At 38.0% G+C, this 17,609-nt stretch overlaps 1 protein-coding gene across 2 annotated transcripts in view; it reads left to right on the top strand.

Moving 5' to 3' along the window:
- Positions 1–17,609, top strand: part of DYNC2H1 (dynein cytoplasmic 2 heavy chain 1) — a gene marked incomplete at its 3' end in the record, with an annotated part of 284,138 nt that overhangs the window by 222,210 nt on the left and 44,319 nt on the right. For both annotated transcript variants that reach the window (XM_084249306.1, XM_084249305.1), the window contains one exon: positions 11,552–11,668. In XM_084249306.1, coding sequence (XP_084105432.1) covers positions 11,552–11,668 — 117 coding nt within the window. The remainder of the gene's footprint in view (positions 1–11,551; positions 11,669–17,609) is intronic.

Raw genomic sequence — 17,609 nt, 5'->3', positions numbered from 1 at the left:
GAGGTGTTGTTAGGTTGTGTGTGGTTCTTCTGCTCCCTACTGTCTGTTTTCTAATTTGTCGTATGCATTGGGACACTGCGTTGCTGGGACTGGCTGGCATCTTGGGTGAACTTATCCTCTCCCCTCTGGCTCCTCCGGGAGCCATCTGTTGTTTTCAAGCAGTCTTTACTGAAGAAAGGTCCCTGTTCTAAAATGCAGATGTGGGGACACAATCCCCTGTGCTCCTGGTCTGCCCCGGTGGTGGGTTCCTGCTCCCCCTCTGGGCTTGGACTGCAGGCCAGAAGGGGCCTGGCATGGGCGAACTTCCCCACTCACCTCTGGCTCCAGAGCTTTCTGCTGGTTTCAGGCAGTTTTTACTGAAGAAATGCCCCTGTTCTAAAATGGCGATGCGGGACGCACTCCCTGCGAGTCCGGTCTCAGGCACACTCTTCTGTGCGCCCGGTCTGCCCCGGGCGTGAGTGCCCGCTCCCCCTGTGGGGTTAGACTGCTGATCGGAAGGGGCCTTGCGTGGGCTAACTTCCCAGCTGGCCACTGGCTCCTCCGGGAGCCTTCTGCCATTTTCAAGCAGTGTTTTCTGAAGAAAGGTCCCTGTTCTATGGGGTGTTAGTGACTTCTTTTCTGGTCACTAGGTGGCGCCAGAGATCTCTCCTAATGTCCTTTGGGGAGCTGTTTTTTTCACCCTGTGGGACAGGGAATAGAGCGGGAATGCTAGGGTAAACCTCAACGGCTTTGGTGTGCTGTGTCTGCCTTGTGCCCAACTGTCGTGGAGAACCTACACCCGAATTTCGTGCCTCAGGTCTCAGTTCCAAAGCCCTCAGGTCTACGACGCAGGTTGTAGCCCAGTTCAATGACCGCAGAAATGGCTCCTTTTGCACCCCGCTCCTGTGCCTGGGCGCCTGTTTCCTGATTACTTAGTGAGGGACTTTCACCTCAGTGAGGGCCCCCACGTGTCTCCCCGCAAGCCTAGTTCTCAGGCGCGGGGACCTGTGCAGCTGTGATCAGCGTTTGCTTTTCAAGCGCGCTGCTTTTCCGCGCAAGCTTACCTGCTGGCCCGGGGCTGTGTGCAGGTCTCTCTGGGTCTCTGTTGTTCTCTAATGGTGCCTGGAGCCGCGGCGAATCCTGCAGAGTTCTCCACAGCTCCAGTTCACGGGGTGTGGTGGGTGAAATAGTTCTTTTCCACTCACAGTCCTGCTTGATGTGTAGTTTGTTCTTGTTGGTCGTTTTAGTTTGTTTTTTTCCTCCTTTCTGTTGGTGGGAGAGTGCCGACTTTATGGGTGTGGGAGGGTAGCAGGGTTCTGCGCTTTCCTTCCTTCTAGTCCTCTTTTATGGCAACTTTCTTCTTCGGGTAGTTTGCTGGAGTCGTCCATTTATCTTCTGTGTCCCAGTTCTCACTGGGACCTGCCACTTTTCCTCCCTATTAACTTTTTTATAATGGGAGATTTTACTCGCAGCGTCTCCTCGCCGCCATGTTGATCCGCCTCCCAGTCCACAGTGTTTTTAAATTTATTATTTTTGAGTATTTACATGAAAATACTTTAAACTTGTTTTTACTTTAATGCTATATAAAATTGATTTTTTAATTTTTATAGGTTATTAAGAAATTTCTTAGTTTTAAAAAATGGCAATTGAAGGGAAAGAATTATATTTTGTGGTAATGAAAGAAATGCTGATGAAAAAGTTTTTATTGAGTAATGCTAGATAATATATGTAGAAGCACTGACAATTTGAAAAATCACTATTTTATAAACCCTAGTGAAATAGCGGATTCATATAATTATCACAGAGTAAAATCATTACTTAGAAGGTTGTATCAGTCTGTGTTACAAGGAAGAGGCATTCTGACACTCTGTGCCTCCTGATGTGATGTGTAATGAAGTACATGTTCTAAAAGTATTCTTTCCACACACACACACAAAATGTGAATCTGAACCTAAGGAAGTCTTCAGAACTAATTACCATTTACCAGGGAACACAGGGGATAAAGGAACAGATTAAATGACACCACTGGATCCAGAATGTGAGACTTTCTGCTAGATAATTGACACTACCAATAGGTTAATGACAAAAACGAGAGACAGGGCCTCCATGGTGGCGCAGCGGTTGAGCGGTTGAACTCTCCTGCCGCTTCCGCAGCTCCCCTCAGCAGTGTATTTCTTCAGTCTGCCTGTTCAGTTCCCCTCTCTGGCTCTGGTGAATTTTCTCACCCTCCCATGCTTCTGACTGTACCCAGTGCCTGTAGAAATAAATAGGGCCTTCCCAGTGGCGTAGTGGTTAAGCGCTGGGCTGCGAAGCTGCCCGCAGCCTCTGTAGCGCCAGTTCGATGCACGGGTGAGTGCCCCACATGGCACGCAGACCTCTCCTGTAGTGCCTGCTGCTCCCCTCAGCAGTGTACTTCAGTCCTTCTGCCTGTTCTGCTCCCTGCTCTGGCTCTGGTGAATTCTCTCACCCTCCCGCGCTTCTGACTGTACCCAGTGCTTGTATAAATAAATAAATAAATAAATAAACAAACAAACAAATAAATAAATAAATCTTTAAAAAAATAGAAATTAAAAAAAACGGGGGGCAGACAATCTGCTGTGTTAAAGAGACTTGAAATACATGACTACATGACCTTTCTATGGGGAATAATTCAGACAATCCAAGTTAAGGAAATTCTGAGGCAATCAAGGAAACTTAAGCATGGACTGGACATTATTTGACACCAGTAAATTTTATTACTTTTGTTAGATGAAATGGCATTGCAGTAATATCTATTTTTTGGAGATAATACTAAGTGTGTGGGAGTTAAACAAGTAGTTTAGGATTTTTTTTAAAACATTTAAAGAATGATAGCAGCAAGCTAAAAGAAGATCATTTAGGGATGGATGAAGCAAGTACAGGGAAATGTTGACCATGGTAGAATTTGCATGATGGGTATCTTTGTGTATCTTTGAAAATGATCCATTAATTTTGCAAAGTTCAAATAAATGTGACAGATATTTAAATGTGTATACTTGACCTTGTCACCCAGTTAAATATAGGTAGTTTTCAGTACTTTACCGCAAAAATTCTTCAGTGAGAGGCAGCATGCCCCTACACAGTGGAGTTGAAAATGGCAGATACTCAGTTTCCCAGCGCACACCCCCATTAGAACACTGCTGTGGGAGGCAGTAGCCCCCAGTGGACAGGGAGTTTGTGTGGAGAGGCAGTTTCCTAGCCTTTCCTGGGAGGCAGTGGCATTTGAAGCAATGTGTGGTTCCTGAGCAATAGCAAGCCTGAGATGATAGAAAGACCACAGGCTCTGTGCAGAGGCAGGATCAGCCTTTCCTTATCTCTTCCCACCTGAATAACTGGTGTTTTTTCTGGCCTACTCCATTCTTCTGGTATTTTGAATTTCTAACATAGTTATATTTAACAATTACATTTTTTTTTCATTTTTTACTGCTTATTTGAGTTTGACAGTCAATAAACTCCATATGTTTACAGTATATGATTTGTGAGATGAGATTTCACTCAAGATCAAAAGTAAAATGAACAGGTACTCTACCATGTTAAGAACTCAACATTTTTTCAACTAAATATGATATTAAGAGCCTGAAAATAAATCTCAGGAGACCTCCTAGCTTGTGCAGTTTTAAACTAAGCAAATTAAGAATGAATTTCTCAACAAAAGATATTTTGACATTTTATATGACATTTTATATATATATGAACATTTCTCTCTCTGATCCTTTCTAATTCCTCTTCCCACTCTGTCTTCTAGACCAGACATCCACTGATTCCTTTGTGTCATTGTAGGTAATTTGCTTTTTCTAGAGCTTATATAAAAGGATTATACAGTTAAGTACTCTTTTCTGTTTGGCTACTTGCTCATTTAGTATAATGATTATGGGATCATCTGTGGTGTTGTGTATCAGGAGTTTGTTCCTCTTTATTGCTTATTATTATTCCATTGTTATGATGTACCATAATTTGCTTATTCATTCACTCACAGACTGTCATTTATATTGTTTTCAATTTGAGGCAATGAAAATTAAGCTGTTAATGAATACTTTGATCATTTTGTGTTTTTGTATGAATATAACTTTTATTTCTCTTGGGCAAATACTTAGAATCACTGGATCATATGGCAGGTTTAATTTTTTAATAAACTGCCCAGTTGAACAAAAACATATATGTTTTCTTTAAAATATAGTATAGGGGTCTCCATGGTGGCCTACGGGTTAAGTCTCAGTGCTGTTACTGCTGTGGACTGAGTTTCATCCCCGACCAGGTAGCTAACCCACATATGGAGCAGCAGACCTCTCCTGTCTCGCCCCAATGCTTCCTTAGCAGCGTATTTCAGTAAAATTCACCTGTTCTGCTCCCACCTGTGTCTCTGGTGAATTCTCTCACCCCTCACACCTGTGTCCTACACACAGTTCTTATAAGCAAAAAAAAGATTAAAAAGAATTAGGGTACATGAAGTCTCATGTGTATGAATGGGTGCTTATATAATATGTACTTATATACTTATATCTGTCTTATTTATACTTACATTAATAACAAAAGTATAATTTTACTCTCAGCAAGTAGGATTACTCGAGTCACTAATTATATAAAGCAGAGATGGATACAAACATTTTATTTAATTTATTGAATAATTCCAGGTCTGGTTTATTTAGTATTAACCAAAGTTATAAATAAAACACCATTATATATCATTTATAATGAAGTGATTAGCCTATTATACTCCAAATAATTTGTTCCTTAGTATTTGAAAACTGCTATTATTCACAGTGTTAGTGAAATGTAAATATCTTTTGTTGCCAGATTTATCCTTAATTTGCTTATGTTAAAACTGCACAAGGTAGGAGGTCTCCTGAGATTTATTTTTAAGCTTTTAATATTCATATGTTGTTGAAAAAATTAGATTTCACTTTTGATTTTGAATGAAATCTCATTTCACAAATCACCAAAATTAGTTTGGTTGTCTGGGTTGCTGCATAAATATTTTTTATTGAAAGATATGAAGAGACATAGAGAAAGGGTTCCCCCTCTTCCTTTATCTTGCATATGTTTGATAAACTTCTGGGTACTATCCTTTACCTCACTAAATCTGAACAGGCATTTTTTTCCTGCAAATTGTTTATTGTCTGAAAAAAATTACTGTTCAATTTTTTTCCCTTTTCCAATTCTTACATGTTAATTTGCCTTTCTTTTTTAACAATTTATTTTATTTTATTTATTTTTAAGAGGCATTTTTTTATTTATTTATGATTTATGTATTTGTTTGTTTTGTTTATACATGCACTGGGTACAGTCAGAAGCGCGGGAGAGTGAGAGAATTCACCAGAGCCAGACCAGGGAGCAGAGCAGGCAGAAGGACTGAAGTACACTGCTGAGGGGAGCAGCGGGCGGCAGGAGAGGTCTGCGTGCCATGTGGGACCCTCCTCTGGTGGCCAGGGAGCAGCTGGGGATCGAACTGGCGCCGCAGAGGCTGCGGGCAGCTTCTCAACCCAGCACTCAACCGCTGCACCACTGGGGAGGCCCTTATTTTGCCTTTCTTCATGGTCTGTACAATGTTGAAAGAAAGCAATAGTCAGCATCTTCACCTTGTTCTTATTTTAAAGGAATGCTTTCTTAACATTTTATTATTGATTATAATGTCTGCCATGTTTTGTGATTATCATTTATAATCTGCTTGGGTTGCCCTAACAAAATAACGCAGACTGGATGATTTTGTGATTTCATTAGTCTGAGCAAACTGATTTTTTAATTTGCTCTCTTTTGTACATGTTTTCTGTTAATTTTTTGATACTTCCATCTGCATTCTCAACTTTCATTTGTAACTGAAAATTTTCAGAATTGCTGTTTTTCTAACATAAGCATATACTGTTAAAATTCTCTAAAAATCTCATTCACTGCAGTTATATAAATTTTGATATGTGGAATTCTCATGATCACAGTATTTTTAAAAAGTTTCATTAGCACACCAAAACCAGCTTTGGTGTGATGGCCATTTTGATAATGTTAATTCTTCCAATCTATGAGTAGGGACTATGTTTCCAATTTGGTATTATTTTTGATGTAATTGTGAATGGGATTATTTTCTTGATTTCTTCCTCTGATTTTATATATTGATTCTGTAACTTGCCACTTTGCTGAATTGATTGTTACAATTCATTTTTTAGTGGAATTTTTAGGATTCTCTTCGTTTTTGTTTGCCTGCAGGTAACAATAGCTATACTTTTTCTTTCCCAATGTGAATTTCCTATATGTCCTTCTGTTGCCTATTTTTCTAGCTAGGGCTTCACCATTGAAAATGTTACCTGTTTGTTTCCCATATATGGCCTTTATTATGTGAGGCATCCTCAGTTTTTTGAGGACTTTTGATCATAAATGTATATTGACTCTTATCCAGTGCTTTCTCAGCATCTATTAATATGATCATATGCTTTTTATCTTTTATTGATTGATTTTTGGATGTTGAACCATCCTGTGTCTCTGGAATAAATCCTGTTTGGTCACAGTGTGTGATCCTTTTAATGCATTGTTGAATTCAGTTTGCTAAGATTTTGTTGAGGATTTTTGCATCTATATTCATTAGGGAATTGTTCTGTAGTTTCTTTTTCTGTGGTGTATTTGTCTGGTTTTGCTATCAGGGTATCCAGTAGATGTTGCTCTATATCATGGAGAACTAATTTGTAGCTGCTTCTTCTGGTGGGGCGAGGGGGCAATGGAAGAGGGGGCTGGAGCTGTCTGTAGTTAGTGAATGTTATGGGGAGGGTAAGGGGACTGTACATGCCTGTGGTAGCATTGGCAGCCCTCCCGTCTGGGTTTATGGCCCATGTCTGCAGACAGGGCTTTCCATGCAACTTCCTGCAGCATATTCCAGCACTGTTTCACATTATTGGCTCTAACTCCAAAGGATGAGGAAGGCGGGAACCTCCCCTTTCTTTCTGCACTTTGTCTTCTTCATTTGGGGCCTGTCGCCTACCTCATCCCAGCACTTTTTTTATGCATCTCCCCACAGTTGGTTAGTTCCACATTAAGCAGTCCTGCCTCCCCTGCTACTGCCCTTTCACAGGGTGAACTGAGATTACTACCCCAGCTGGCCAGTGCCTTACTCCACCTGTTTATTGTTTAGAGTTGAGTTTCCTCTGCCTCTATTTACATGACCAGTATAGACCTCCGATGTCCAGAAGGTACTCCAGTTTCATCTCAAGTCATGGAATCCCCTGAGCCCAATGTCTGTCTGGATTTCTTTAGATTATTCTCCCAAGAGTGAAGCAGAGAACCTCTTCTGATGCCATCTTTCCACTCTAATCTGTTACTTTTAATTTTTTGAAAATTCTCCATACTGTTTTACATGGTGGCTGTACTGATTTACAATCTCTCCAACAATGCCCAAGCATCCACTTTTTTCCACAATCATGCCATCATTTTTAGCTTGGCTTTTTCTTTTCTTTCTTTCTTTTTTTTTGTGTGTGTGTGTGTGTGTGTGTGTGTGTGTAAGAACTGGGGTGTAGGCCAGCAGTACAGTGAGTGAAAGGATTCATCAGAGACAGTGGAGAGTAGAACATACAGATTTACTAAAATATACTGCTAAGGTGAGCAGCAGGCAAGATAGGAGTGTAATATGTGAGTTAGCTTCCTGGCTGGGAATCTAACTCAGGCCATAGCAATGAGAGTACTGAGACTTGACCCCTAGGCCACCAGGGAGGATCTTCATCTTGTCTTTTTAGTCATCATTCTGATGGGTATAAGTTGATACCTCATTATGGTTTTAAAACTATATTTCGCCAATGAGTAGTGATAGTTAGCATTTTTTTCATTTACTTGTCAGTCTTGTATCTTCTTTGGAGAAAGTCTGTTCATTTCCTTTTCCCATTTTTTAATTAGGTTTTTCTTTAAACTATTGAGTTGTATGAATTAGTTACATACTTTGGATAATAACATTTTATCAGATAGATTATTTGTAAATACCTTTTCTAATTTGGCAGGTTGTCCTTGATTTTTGTTTACTTTTCGGGGGTTGTGCATACATTGCTTTTTATTTTAATGTAGTCCCACTTGTTTTTCATTTTGTTGCTTGTACTATAGGTGTCATACCCAAAAAATCATTACCAAGATGTATGTGAAGGAATTTGATTCTTGTTTTTAGCTAAAAGTTGCTTGGTTTCAGGTCTTACATTGTAGTCTTTCAAGCACTTAGACTTAGTTTTTGTGGGTAGTAGAATATAGAGATCTAATTTTGTCCTTTCATAGGTGAATGTCCAATTATCCCGGAACCATTTATTGAGTATTCTTGACTGTCTTAAATAAGTTAACCAGATATGTTTTGATTACTCATGGGCCAAGATTCTGCATCATTGATATTTGTTTTTATGCCAGTACCATACTGTTTTTATGATGGTAGCTTTATAATATAATTTGAAATCAGGACATGTAATGCCTCCTTTTTTGTTCTTCATGCTCAAGATTTGCTTGATTATTTGGGGTTTTTAGTGATTCCATATGAACTTTTGTTGGAGTGTTTTTCTACTATTGTGAAACATGCCATTGGAACCTTGATAAGGATTGTATTGGATATATGGATTACATTTGATAGTATTGACATTTTAATAATATTACTTCTTTGACTCCATGGACATTGGATACCTATTATTTTGTGTCTTTTTCAGATTCTTTCCTCAATGTCTTATAGTTTTCATCATGGAGATCACTCATCTCCTCAGTTTATTTCCATGTTCTCTTGTTTTTGATGCTATGGCAAATAGGATTGATTTCTTTTTCAGAAACTTTCTTGTTTTTGTATAGAAATGCTCCTAATTGTATGTTTAATTTTATGTTTGATTTTTATATCCTAAAAATTTAATGACCATTAATTAGATCAAATAGTTTTTTTTTTTTTTTTGGTAGTCTTTAGAATTCTCTACATAGAAAATCTTGTCATCTACAAATAGTGACCATTTTACTTTTTCCTTTCTAGTCCTAATGTCTTTATTTCTTTTTCTTGCCTAATGACCTCCCTTTAGTGTTTATCTTTAAAATCTATATTCCTTCTCATTCCAAGAACAATTTACTGGAAGTGACTGATAAAAATAGAAATGGTACTATTAGGATAATTCAATAGTTGAGGAAATCAGTCAAAGAGAACATTAATATAGAAAAATAAATGAAACTATACAATCAGTTCATGGCATAAGCGGATTAAAAAAAAAGTCATCCTCTAAAGTTCTATGATACTGATATTGTTATAAAAACAATTCCTTTGTGTACTTCAAAATATCCAAAAGTAAAAGGGGAATATAATTTGTTTAAGATCTAGTATCTTAAAATGAATACACATTATTGCTTAGGAGAAGCAAAGGGTATTCCTGAAATTATCACTCAATGTTCTGGGAATGAGGACAGGTGGAATAAGAGTGACATCATCTTCTAAAGTTTCCCTGCAATCATACAGATTCTCCAAAGCATACCATAGTTGCCTATGCAAGTGTTTATTATGGATAGAACATGGATGTAAATGTGCTAGTGGTAAATTTCATTCCCTTTTGGACCATTTTAAAGCAATATTACTGCAAAAAAAAAGTTTTCAATTGATTAAAAACATGAATAATGAAAGACACTTTTTATCTATCCTTTGTAAAAGATTGAGTTTGTAAAAACAAAACATGGTCCATCCATTGTTAAAAATTACAGTGTTACTAACGCTCTTTAAAAAAATGCTCTTTAAAAAAAAAAAATATTATGGGGCCTCCCTAGTGGCACAAGGGATTAAGACACAACCTATGAAGCTATCCACAGCCAGTGCAACACAAGTTTGATCTTCCCGGCCAGGAAGGTGACCCACATGGCGCAGCAGACCTCTCCTGACTCACCCACTGCTCCCCTTAGTAGTGTATTTCAGTCAGTCTTCCTGTTCTGTACCCCACTCTGTCTCTGGTGAATCCTCTCACACTCCCCCCCTAACATACACACCCCTCTGGCCTGTACCCCAGCTCTTGTATACATAAATAAATCTTTTTAAAAAATTTTAAAAAATAAAAATATTATGCTTACATATTTGAATTCCCCTTTTTATTACTTTGTTCATTAAAAGTTATAATATACCATATTGTTATTTTAAAAAGCAAGCTTCACATGTTGTTTTTCTACAAGAGAAAATATGTCCTTTTGGGCTGGTAGACATTCTATTCTTACAATAGTTTTAACATCATGTTTTAAAAAATATTTGAACTTTTTTTCATTTGCATTCTTATTTGTTTTCTGTCATGTTTGACAAATTTAAAACACAAAGAAGTGATAGCAAATGTTACTGGAGTTAAAATAACACTTCTTCTGACTACAAACTAGTGATGTTTTGTGGTCTAGCAAAACTGATAAATTAGGTGCTGTTTTAGGGTTCAGCTAGAACAAATGAAAATAATTTATCAGAAAAACAAAGAAAATGAAACACTGAATCACTACAATTTTTTCAAGATGAGAGAATCAATCAAAAGCTCTGGAAGTAACTTGAGTTTAACAGCATGATTGTGGATGTTTAGCAATTAAGTAGTGTATTCATTCTGAAAGATTTATGGCCCTTATTTTATGACAAACTTTACTACAGTAATACAGGGACCATACAAATTATGACACATAGCCCAATCTGTTAAAAGGAGAAAAACATTACATCTCTCAAGAAGTATAACAGAAAAGTAGTCAACATGCTGCAAATGTTGATGTTTAAAATACTAGCTTAGGAAAAAACATATGCTTGGTTTTTTGTTTATGTCAGACAAGCAGTGAGATAGCAGTTTTAATATTTTGTTTATACACGTACCCCAATATCTGTAATACAAAATTTAGCATACATAGTAATACTCTAGCTCATTCATAGCAAATAATTATTGAAAAGGAAGTCTTTACAGTGTTTCACAAAAAGGGCCAGTGAATTATTTTTGATGAGAATAATGATAATGAAGGTGATAACAAGTAGGTTTAGAAGTGAAATTTCTAAATGGGGAATAATTATTTACCTTGCCTCATTTCAAGTAATTGATATATGCTTTCTTTGAGTCCCGAGGGTTGACAACTTAAGATGAGATGACAGCTTTAATACAGAGCTTAAAAACCTAGGTATATGATAGTATTTGCTAACCAATAATTACTTAGTTGTAATTTTACTGTTTTATAGTTTGTTGTTACTTGTTCTCTCTCCCACCATTTAACCTTTTCAAAAGATTTAATTTGTGAGCATTTTAAATTATGAAATTTAAATCAAACGGTAAAATTATTTTGTGTTTTCAAAATGAGCAAGTACAGACATTGAGAGGCTATTAATAATGGATAATTACCTTTTTGGCTGAAAAGCAGCTTTTCTAATTAGGCATTACAACAGGTAATTTTTTTTATGGTTTCTCTCAATTTTAAGTTCTTTTGTTTAATTGCTTAAATGAATCAGTGAAATATTAAGCCAGTTGTATACAGCAAGTGGATTAAGACCTATTTATAATAGATCTGGTCTTTATTTTTATGAAAAAATATGGCTATTTTTGTACTATGCTATTTCTCTGTTTGAAGTCATTCGCTTTTCTTCACTCAGGTTATTTCACAGTTGAGGATCTTGGGCAGATCAGTAACAGCTGGTTGCAAATTTGATAGAGAAATTTGGTCTAATGAACTTTCCCCTGTCCTCAATTTGTGGAAGAAACTAAACCAGGTTGGTAGTGCAAATATTCCTATTTTATACCCATTCTTCTCCCTATTCATCTTTCAAATTTTATGCCAGAATTGTCCACGTTGGTACTTATTTTTATTATTCTGCTCTTAAATATACTGGGAAAACATGGAGAAAATAATAGTAAATACAAGTAGATCAGCCCAAGCAGAAGTGCCACAGGTAATTTGTCCTCTATCCTGGGTCATATGTCTTGTCATCTTCTATACCTGCTATACATTTTATTCACTCTTCACTTTTTCTTTAGTCTTTCTGTAAAATCAATGACTGCTATTAGAGGTGTAATATTTTAAAGGAATCAGAGTGCTGACAAAAAACCGTCATCAACTGGAGTTAACTTGTCTTTACATGGTAAAATTGTAATATTACAGATTACAGTAATTAGATGCTTGTTCACTAGGCAAAGCTAATACATGATTCCTATTCCTACTGAATATGGGTTTGTTCTCTGCTATATATATATATATATATATATATATATATATTTATGTATACATATATATATATATACCTTTTCAATTCATATGTTTAGTAATACTATACAAATATCTACATAATAATTCTGGCCCTTTTTCAAGAAGGGAAATGAAATAAGGTTTATTTAACCTATAAAAAAGGTTAAAACACTCAAAATTTCAAAATCCTCAAACCTTAGTATTTTATTGTAATTTTTGAACTATCATGCCTTAGTTTCAACAAGTGTCAGAACTCTCAATAAAAATCATCCCAAATGAGAGAGAGATCAACATGGCAGCGGGGAAACGCTGTGAGTAAGACCTACCATAAAAAAAAGTTAATAGGGAGGAAAAGCAGCAGGTCCCTGGAGAACTGGGACACGGAAGATAAATAGGCAACTCTGGCAAACTGCCCAAAGAAGAAAGTTGCCAGACAAGAGGACTAGAAGGGAGGGAAGCTCAGAACCCTGCTACCCTCCCCCAACCACAAAGTCAGCACTCTCTGACCAACAGAAACGAGGAAAAAACAACAACAGCAACAAAAAACTTAAACAACCAACAAGAACAAACTACGCATCAAGTGAGACTGTGAGTGGAAAGGAACTATTTCAGACACCGCACCCTGTGAACTGGAACTGTGAACTGGGCAGAAATTGCCGCGGCTCTGAGCGCCATTAGAGGAAGATGAGAACTCCATGGAGACCTACAAATAGCCCAAGGCCAGCCTGGAAGCTTACACAGATTGAGGATCATGGCTGCCCAGGTCCCTGCACCTGCAACCTAGGCTAGCGGGGTGAGGCGAGGGAGGGAGCACTCCTTGAGGTGAAGGTCACCCATTGAGTAATCAGAAACCAGGCATCCTGACATAGGAGCTGGGTGCAAAAGGCACCATTTCTGCAGACACTGAACTGGGCTACAGCCCATGTCCTGGAGCTGAGGGCTCTGAAACTGAGACCCGGGGCACGAAATTCTGGGCGTTGGATCCCCACAAAGGTGGGACACAGGACAGACACAGCACCCCCACGCCACTACCACTCTGTTGCCCCGGACCCACAGAAAAAAAAAAAAAAAAACAGTTCGGGAAGGACACTAAGAAAGATCTCTGGTGCCATCTAGCGATCAAAAAAAAAATCACTAAAATTGGAAACCAGGGATCCCCAAAACACCCTCAGGCTCTGAGAGAGGGTGGGCCACACAAATAGGGGTAAAGAGGGAAAGAAGGCATGGAGCAAGACCCCATCCTGGAACTGAGAGCCAGAAACAGGATCCAGGGCGTGGGAAGCGTCATAGCAGCGGGCACTGCATAGGGTAACAGCCAGCGTTTTGGATCTGATAGCCCTGGAACTGAGACCTAGAGTGCAGAATTCAGGGTGCAGGATCCATACATCTGTGGGCACAGCACCAGGTGAACAAGGGGCAGACACAGCACCCAGCTTGAATAAAAGCCCCTGTGTTGAGGTGCTCCACTCTGCCCTCCCCCATTTCTCAGAAAACCACTGGGAAAAAGCACAGGTCAGCAAGTACAGGTCTCTGGCACCACCTCGTGACCAGAACAAAATCACCAATTAGCTGATTCCCTGTCGGAACTGAGTAAATACAGAGGGAGGGAACTGTCAGGGACAGTGCCCAGCAACACAGCATAAACACCCTGGTGGAGTTTTGGCCTACCAGTGCTGGTCTCAGTCTCGTAAACAGTTTCTGACATCCCTAAAAGAGCACTCCATAGAGATGCCCACTAACACCAGTGGCACAACGTCCCAATGCATAGAACTAATCAGAAAGCAAACAACAGGGAGAAGAAAAAATATAAATAATCAAGTAAGCCGGCAGGAGGACATACCACAAAAAGAAGTAGAGTCACCAGAGCTCAACAATGACATAGAAGAACTTCTCAGCCTATCAGATAGAGAATTAATGATCATCATGATTCAAAAGCAGAAAGAAAACAAAAAGGAAAAAAATGATTTGAGACAAATAATCACTGAACTGAAGAATGAAATTGAGACCTTAAGAAAGGAAAGAAAAGAAACTCAGGAGATTGAAAGATTACTAGAGAAGATAAAGAACTCTGGGGAAAGCAATGAAAACAGAATCGATGAAATGGAAGAATGGATCAGTACTATCGAAGATACAGAAATAAAAAGAGCCAAAACAGAAAAGGAGGGAGAAATGCAAATGAAGCAGTATGAGGAGACTCTTAGACAATTATGAGACTCCATGAAGAGAGGAAATGTAAGAGTTATAGGCATTCCAGAAGGCGAGGAGAGAGACAAAGGAACTAACAAATTATTCAAAGAAATAATTGAAGAAAACTTACCATGCATGAAAAAGGAGACAAATATAGACATACAAGAAGGAGAAGCACTCCCAATTACCACAATGAAAAGAAAACTACAGCAAGACACCTAATAGTAAAGCTTGCAAGAGTCCAAGACAAGGAAAAAATAATGAAACTGGCAAGGGGGACGAAACAGATAACTTATAAGGGAAAAACAATCAGGTTAACTTCTGACTTCTCCGAAGAAACATTACGGGCAAGAAGAGAATGGAGTAACATATTCAGCAAACTTCAAGACAGCAAATGCCATCCAAGAATACTTTATCCTGCAAAGCTCTCCTTCCTCTACGAAGAAAAATTATGGACCTTCTCAGACAAACTGAAACTCCAGATGTTCATTACAGCTAAACCCCCACTCCAAAAAATTTTACAAGAAGTCCTAAAGCCAAAACCAACAGAGGAATGAAGAAGAACAGAATAAAACAAGGAATAAAATCACAAAAAAAGACAAACAAAATGGCAAATACAGATGCCAACATATTAATATTTACTCTAAATGTAAATGAATCAAACTCATCAAAAAGACACAGAGTAGCAGACTGGATTAAAAAACAAAATCCAACCTCCTGCTGTCTCCAGGAAAAACATTTAACCACAAAAGATAAACATAGACTCAAAGTAAAAGGTTGGAAAACATTCCTACAAGCAATTGGACCAAAAAAGAAGGCAGAAACAGCCATACTTATATCAGATGAAATAGACTTCAAATTAAAAAAGGTAAAAAGAGGGCCTCCCTGGTGGCGCAGCGGATGAGCGCTGGGTTGCGAAGCTACCTGCAGCCTCTGCAGAGCAGGTTTGATCCCCGGCCACCTGGCAAGAGTCCCACATAGCTCGACAGACCTCTCTTGTCTAGCCCGCTGCTCCCCTCAGTAGTGTACTGGGGTCCTTCTGCCTGCTCTGCTCCCGGCTCTGGATCTGGTGAATTCTCTCACCCTACCGCGCTTCTGACTGTACCCAGTGCTTGTATAAATAAATAAATCTTAAAAAAAAAAAGGTAAAAAGAGACATAGGCGGACACTATATTATGATCAAGGGGACAATACATCAGGAAGATATAACACTCATCAACATATACTCACCAAGTGAAGGGCACCAAAATATATTAGACAATTATTATCAGCTCTGAAAACAGACATTAAAGAAAATACATATATAGTGGGAGACTTCAACACCCAACTCTCACCAATGGATAGGTTAATGAGACAAAAAAATAAACAAAGACACTAGAGCCCTAAATAAAGACATAGAACTCATGGACTTAACAGACATCTATAGATCACTGCACCCAAATATATCCCGAGTACACATTTTTCTCAAGTGTGAATGGATCATTCTCCAGAATTGATTACCTACTGGGCCACAAGACAAACATCAACAAATACATGGAGATCAAAATCATTCCAACTCTCTTCTCTTATCATAAAGGCATCAAGCTAGAAATAAATCATGAAAAGAAAACAAGGTACCCTCGCACTTCATGGAGATTGAAATCCTCACTACTAGAAGGCCACTGGACTAATGAGGAGATCAAAGAAGAAATTAAAAAAAAATACTGTGAGTTGAACAACAAGGAGGACCACACTTTCCAGAATGTATGGGACACAGCAAAAGCAGTAATAAGAGGAAAATATATAGCAGTACAGGCTCACATCAACAAACAAGAAAGAACTCAAACAACCTAATCTCACATCTCAAAGAGCTAGAAAAAGAACAACAACAACAAAAAAAAAACCCTAAAGCCAGTAGAAAAAAGGAAATAATAAAAATCAGAGCAGAAATAAATGAATTGGAAATTAAAAAAAAATCCAAAAGATCAATGAAACCAAAAGTTGGTTTTTTGAAAAAATAAACAAAATAGACAAACCTCTAGCCAGGCTCACAAAGAAAAAATGGGAGAAAAACACATATTAATAGGATTATAAATGAAAGAGGAGAAATCACAACAGACTCAGTAGAAATCAAAAGAATAATGAGATTACCATGAACACTTACATGCAAACAAATTCAACAACTTAGAAGAGATGTGCAAATTCCTAAAATGATATGATCATCCAAAGCGGGACAAAGAAGAAATAGAACAACTAAATAATCCAATTATAAGCAGTGAAATTGAGGCAGTAATCAATGCACACCCAAAAAACAAAAGCCCAGGCCCAGATGGCTTCACAAATGAATTCTACCAAATGTTCAGCAGTGAATTACTGCCTATCCTACACAAACTCTTTCAAAAAATTGAAAAAGAAGGCATACTACCAAATACGTTCTACGAAGCCAACATTACACTAATACTAAAACCAACAAAGACAGCAAAGAAAAGAAAATTACAGGCCAATCTCCCACATGAACACTGATACAAAAATCCTCAACAAACCTTGCCAACAAAATCCAACAATGCATCCTTAAGATAATGCACCACGACCAAGTAGGATTTATTCCAGGGACACAAGGATGGTTCAACATCTGAAAATCAATCAATGTAATCCAACATGTCAACAAAAAGAGATATAAAAACCACATGATAATATCAATAGATGCTGAGAAAGCATTTGAGAAAGTACAACACCCATTTATGGCAAAGGCCCTTGAAATTCTCGGGATACAAGGAACATACCTCAACATCATAAAGGCCATATATGACAAGCTCAAGCCAATATCATTCTCAATGGTGAAAAGCTGAAAGCATTCCTATTAAGATCTGGAACTAGACAAGGATGTCCACTGTCACCACTGCTTTTCAACATAATACTGGAAGTCCTAGCCAGAGCAATGAAACAAGAGAAACACATACAAGGAATCCAGATAGGCAGGGAAGAAGTCAAACTAACACTATTTGCAGACAATATGATAACATAGAGAACCTCAAAAACTCCACAGAAAAACTAATTAATCAATCAGTTTCGTAAAGTGGCAAGATACAAAATAAATGCACAAAAATCAGTAGCCTTCCTATACACAAACAATAAATCTGAAGAAGAAGAAATCAAGAAAACCATTCCTTTTATTATTGAAACAAAAAAATCAAATACTTGAGAATAAACCTAACAAAAGAAGTAAAGGACCTATACAAAGAAAACTATAAAACACTGTGAAAAGAAATAGAAGTAGACACAAAGAGATGGAAAGACATTCT

The sequence above is a fragment of the Talpa europaea genome (genome assembly GCF_964194135.1).
Source record: "Talpa europaea genome assembly, chromosome: 12".
NCBI lineage: Eukaryota > Metazoa > Chordata > Mammalia > Eulipotyphla > Talpidae > Talpa > Talpa europaea.
This window is presented reverse-complemented; position numbering and strand designations above follow the sequence as displayed.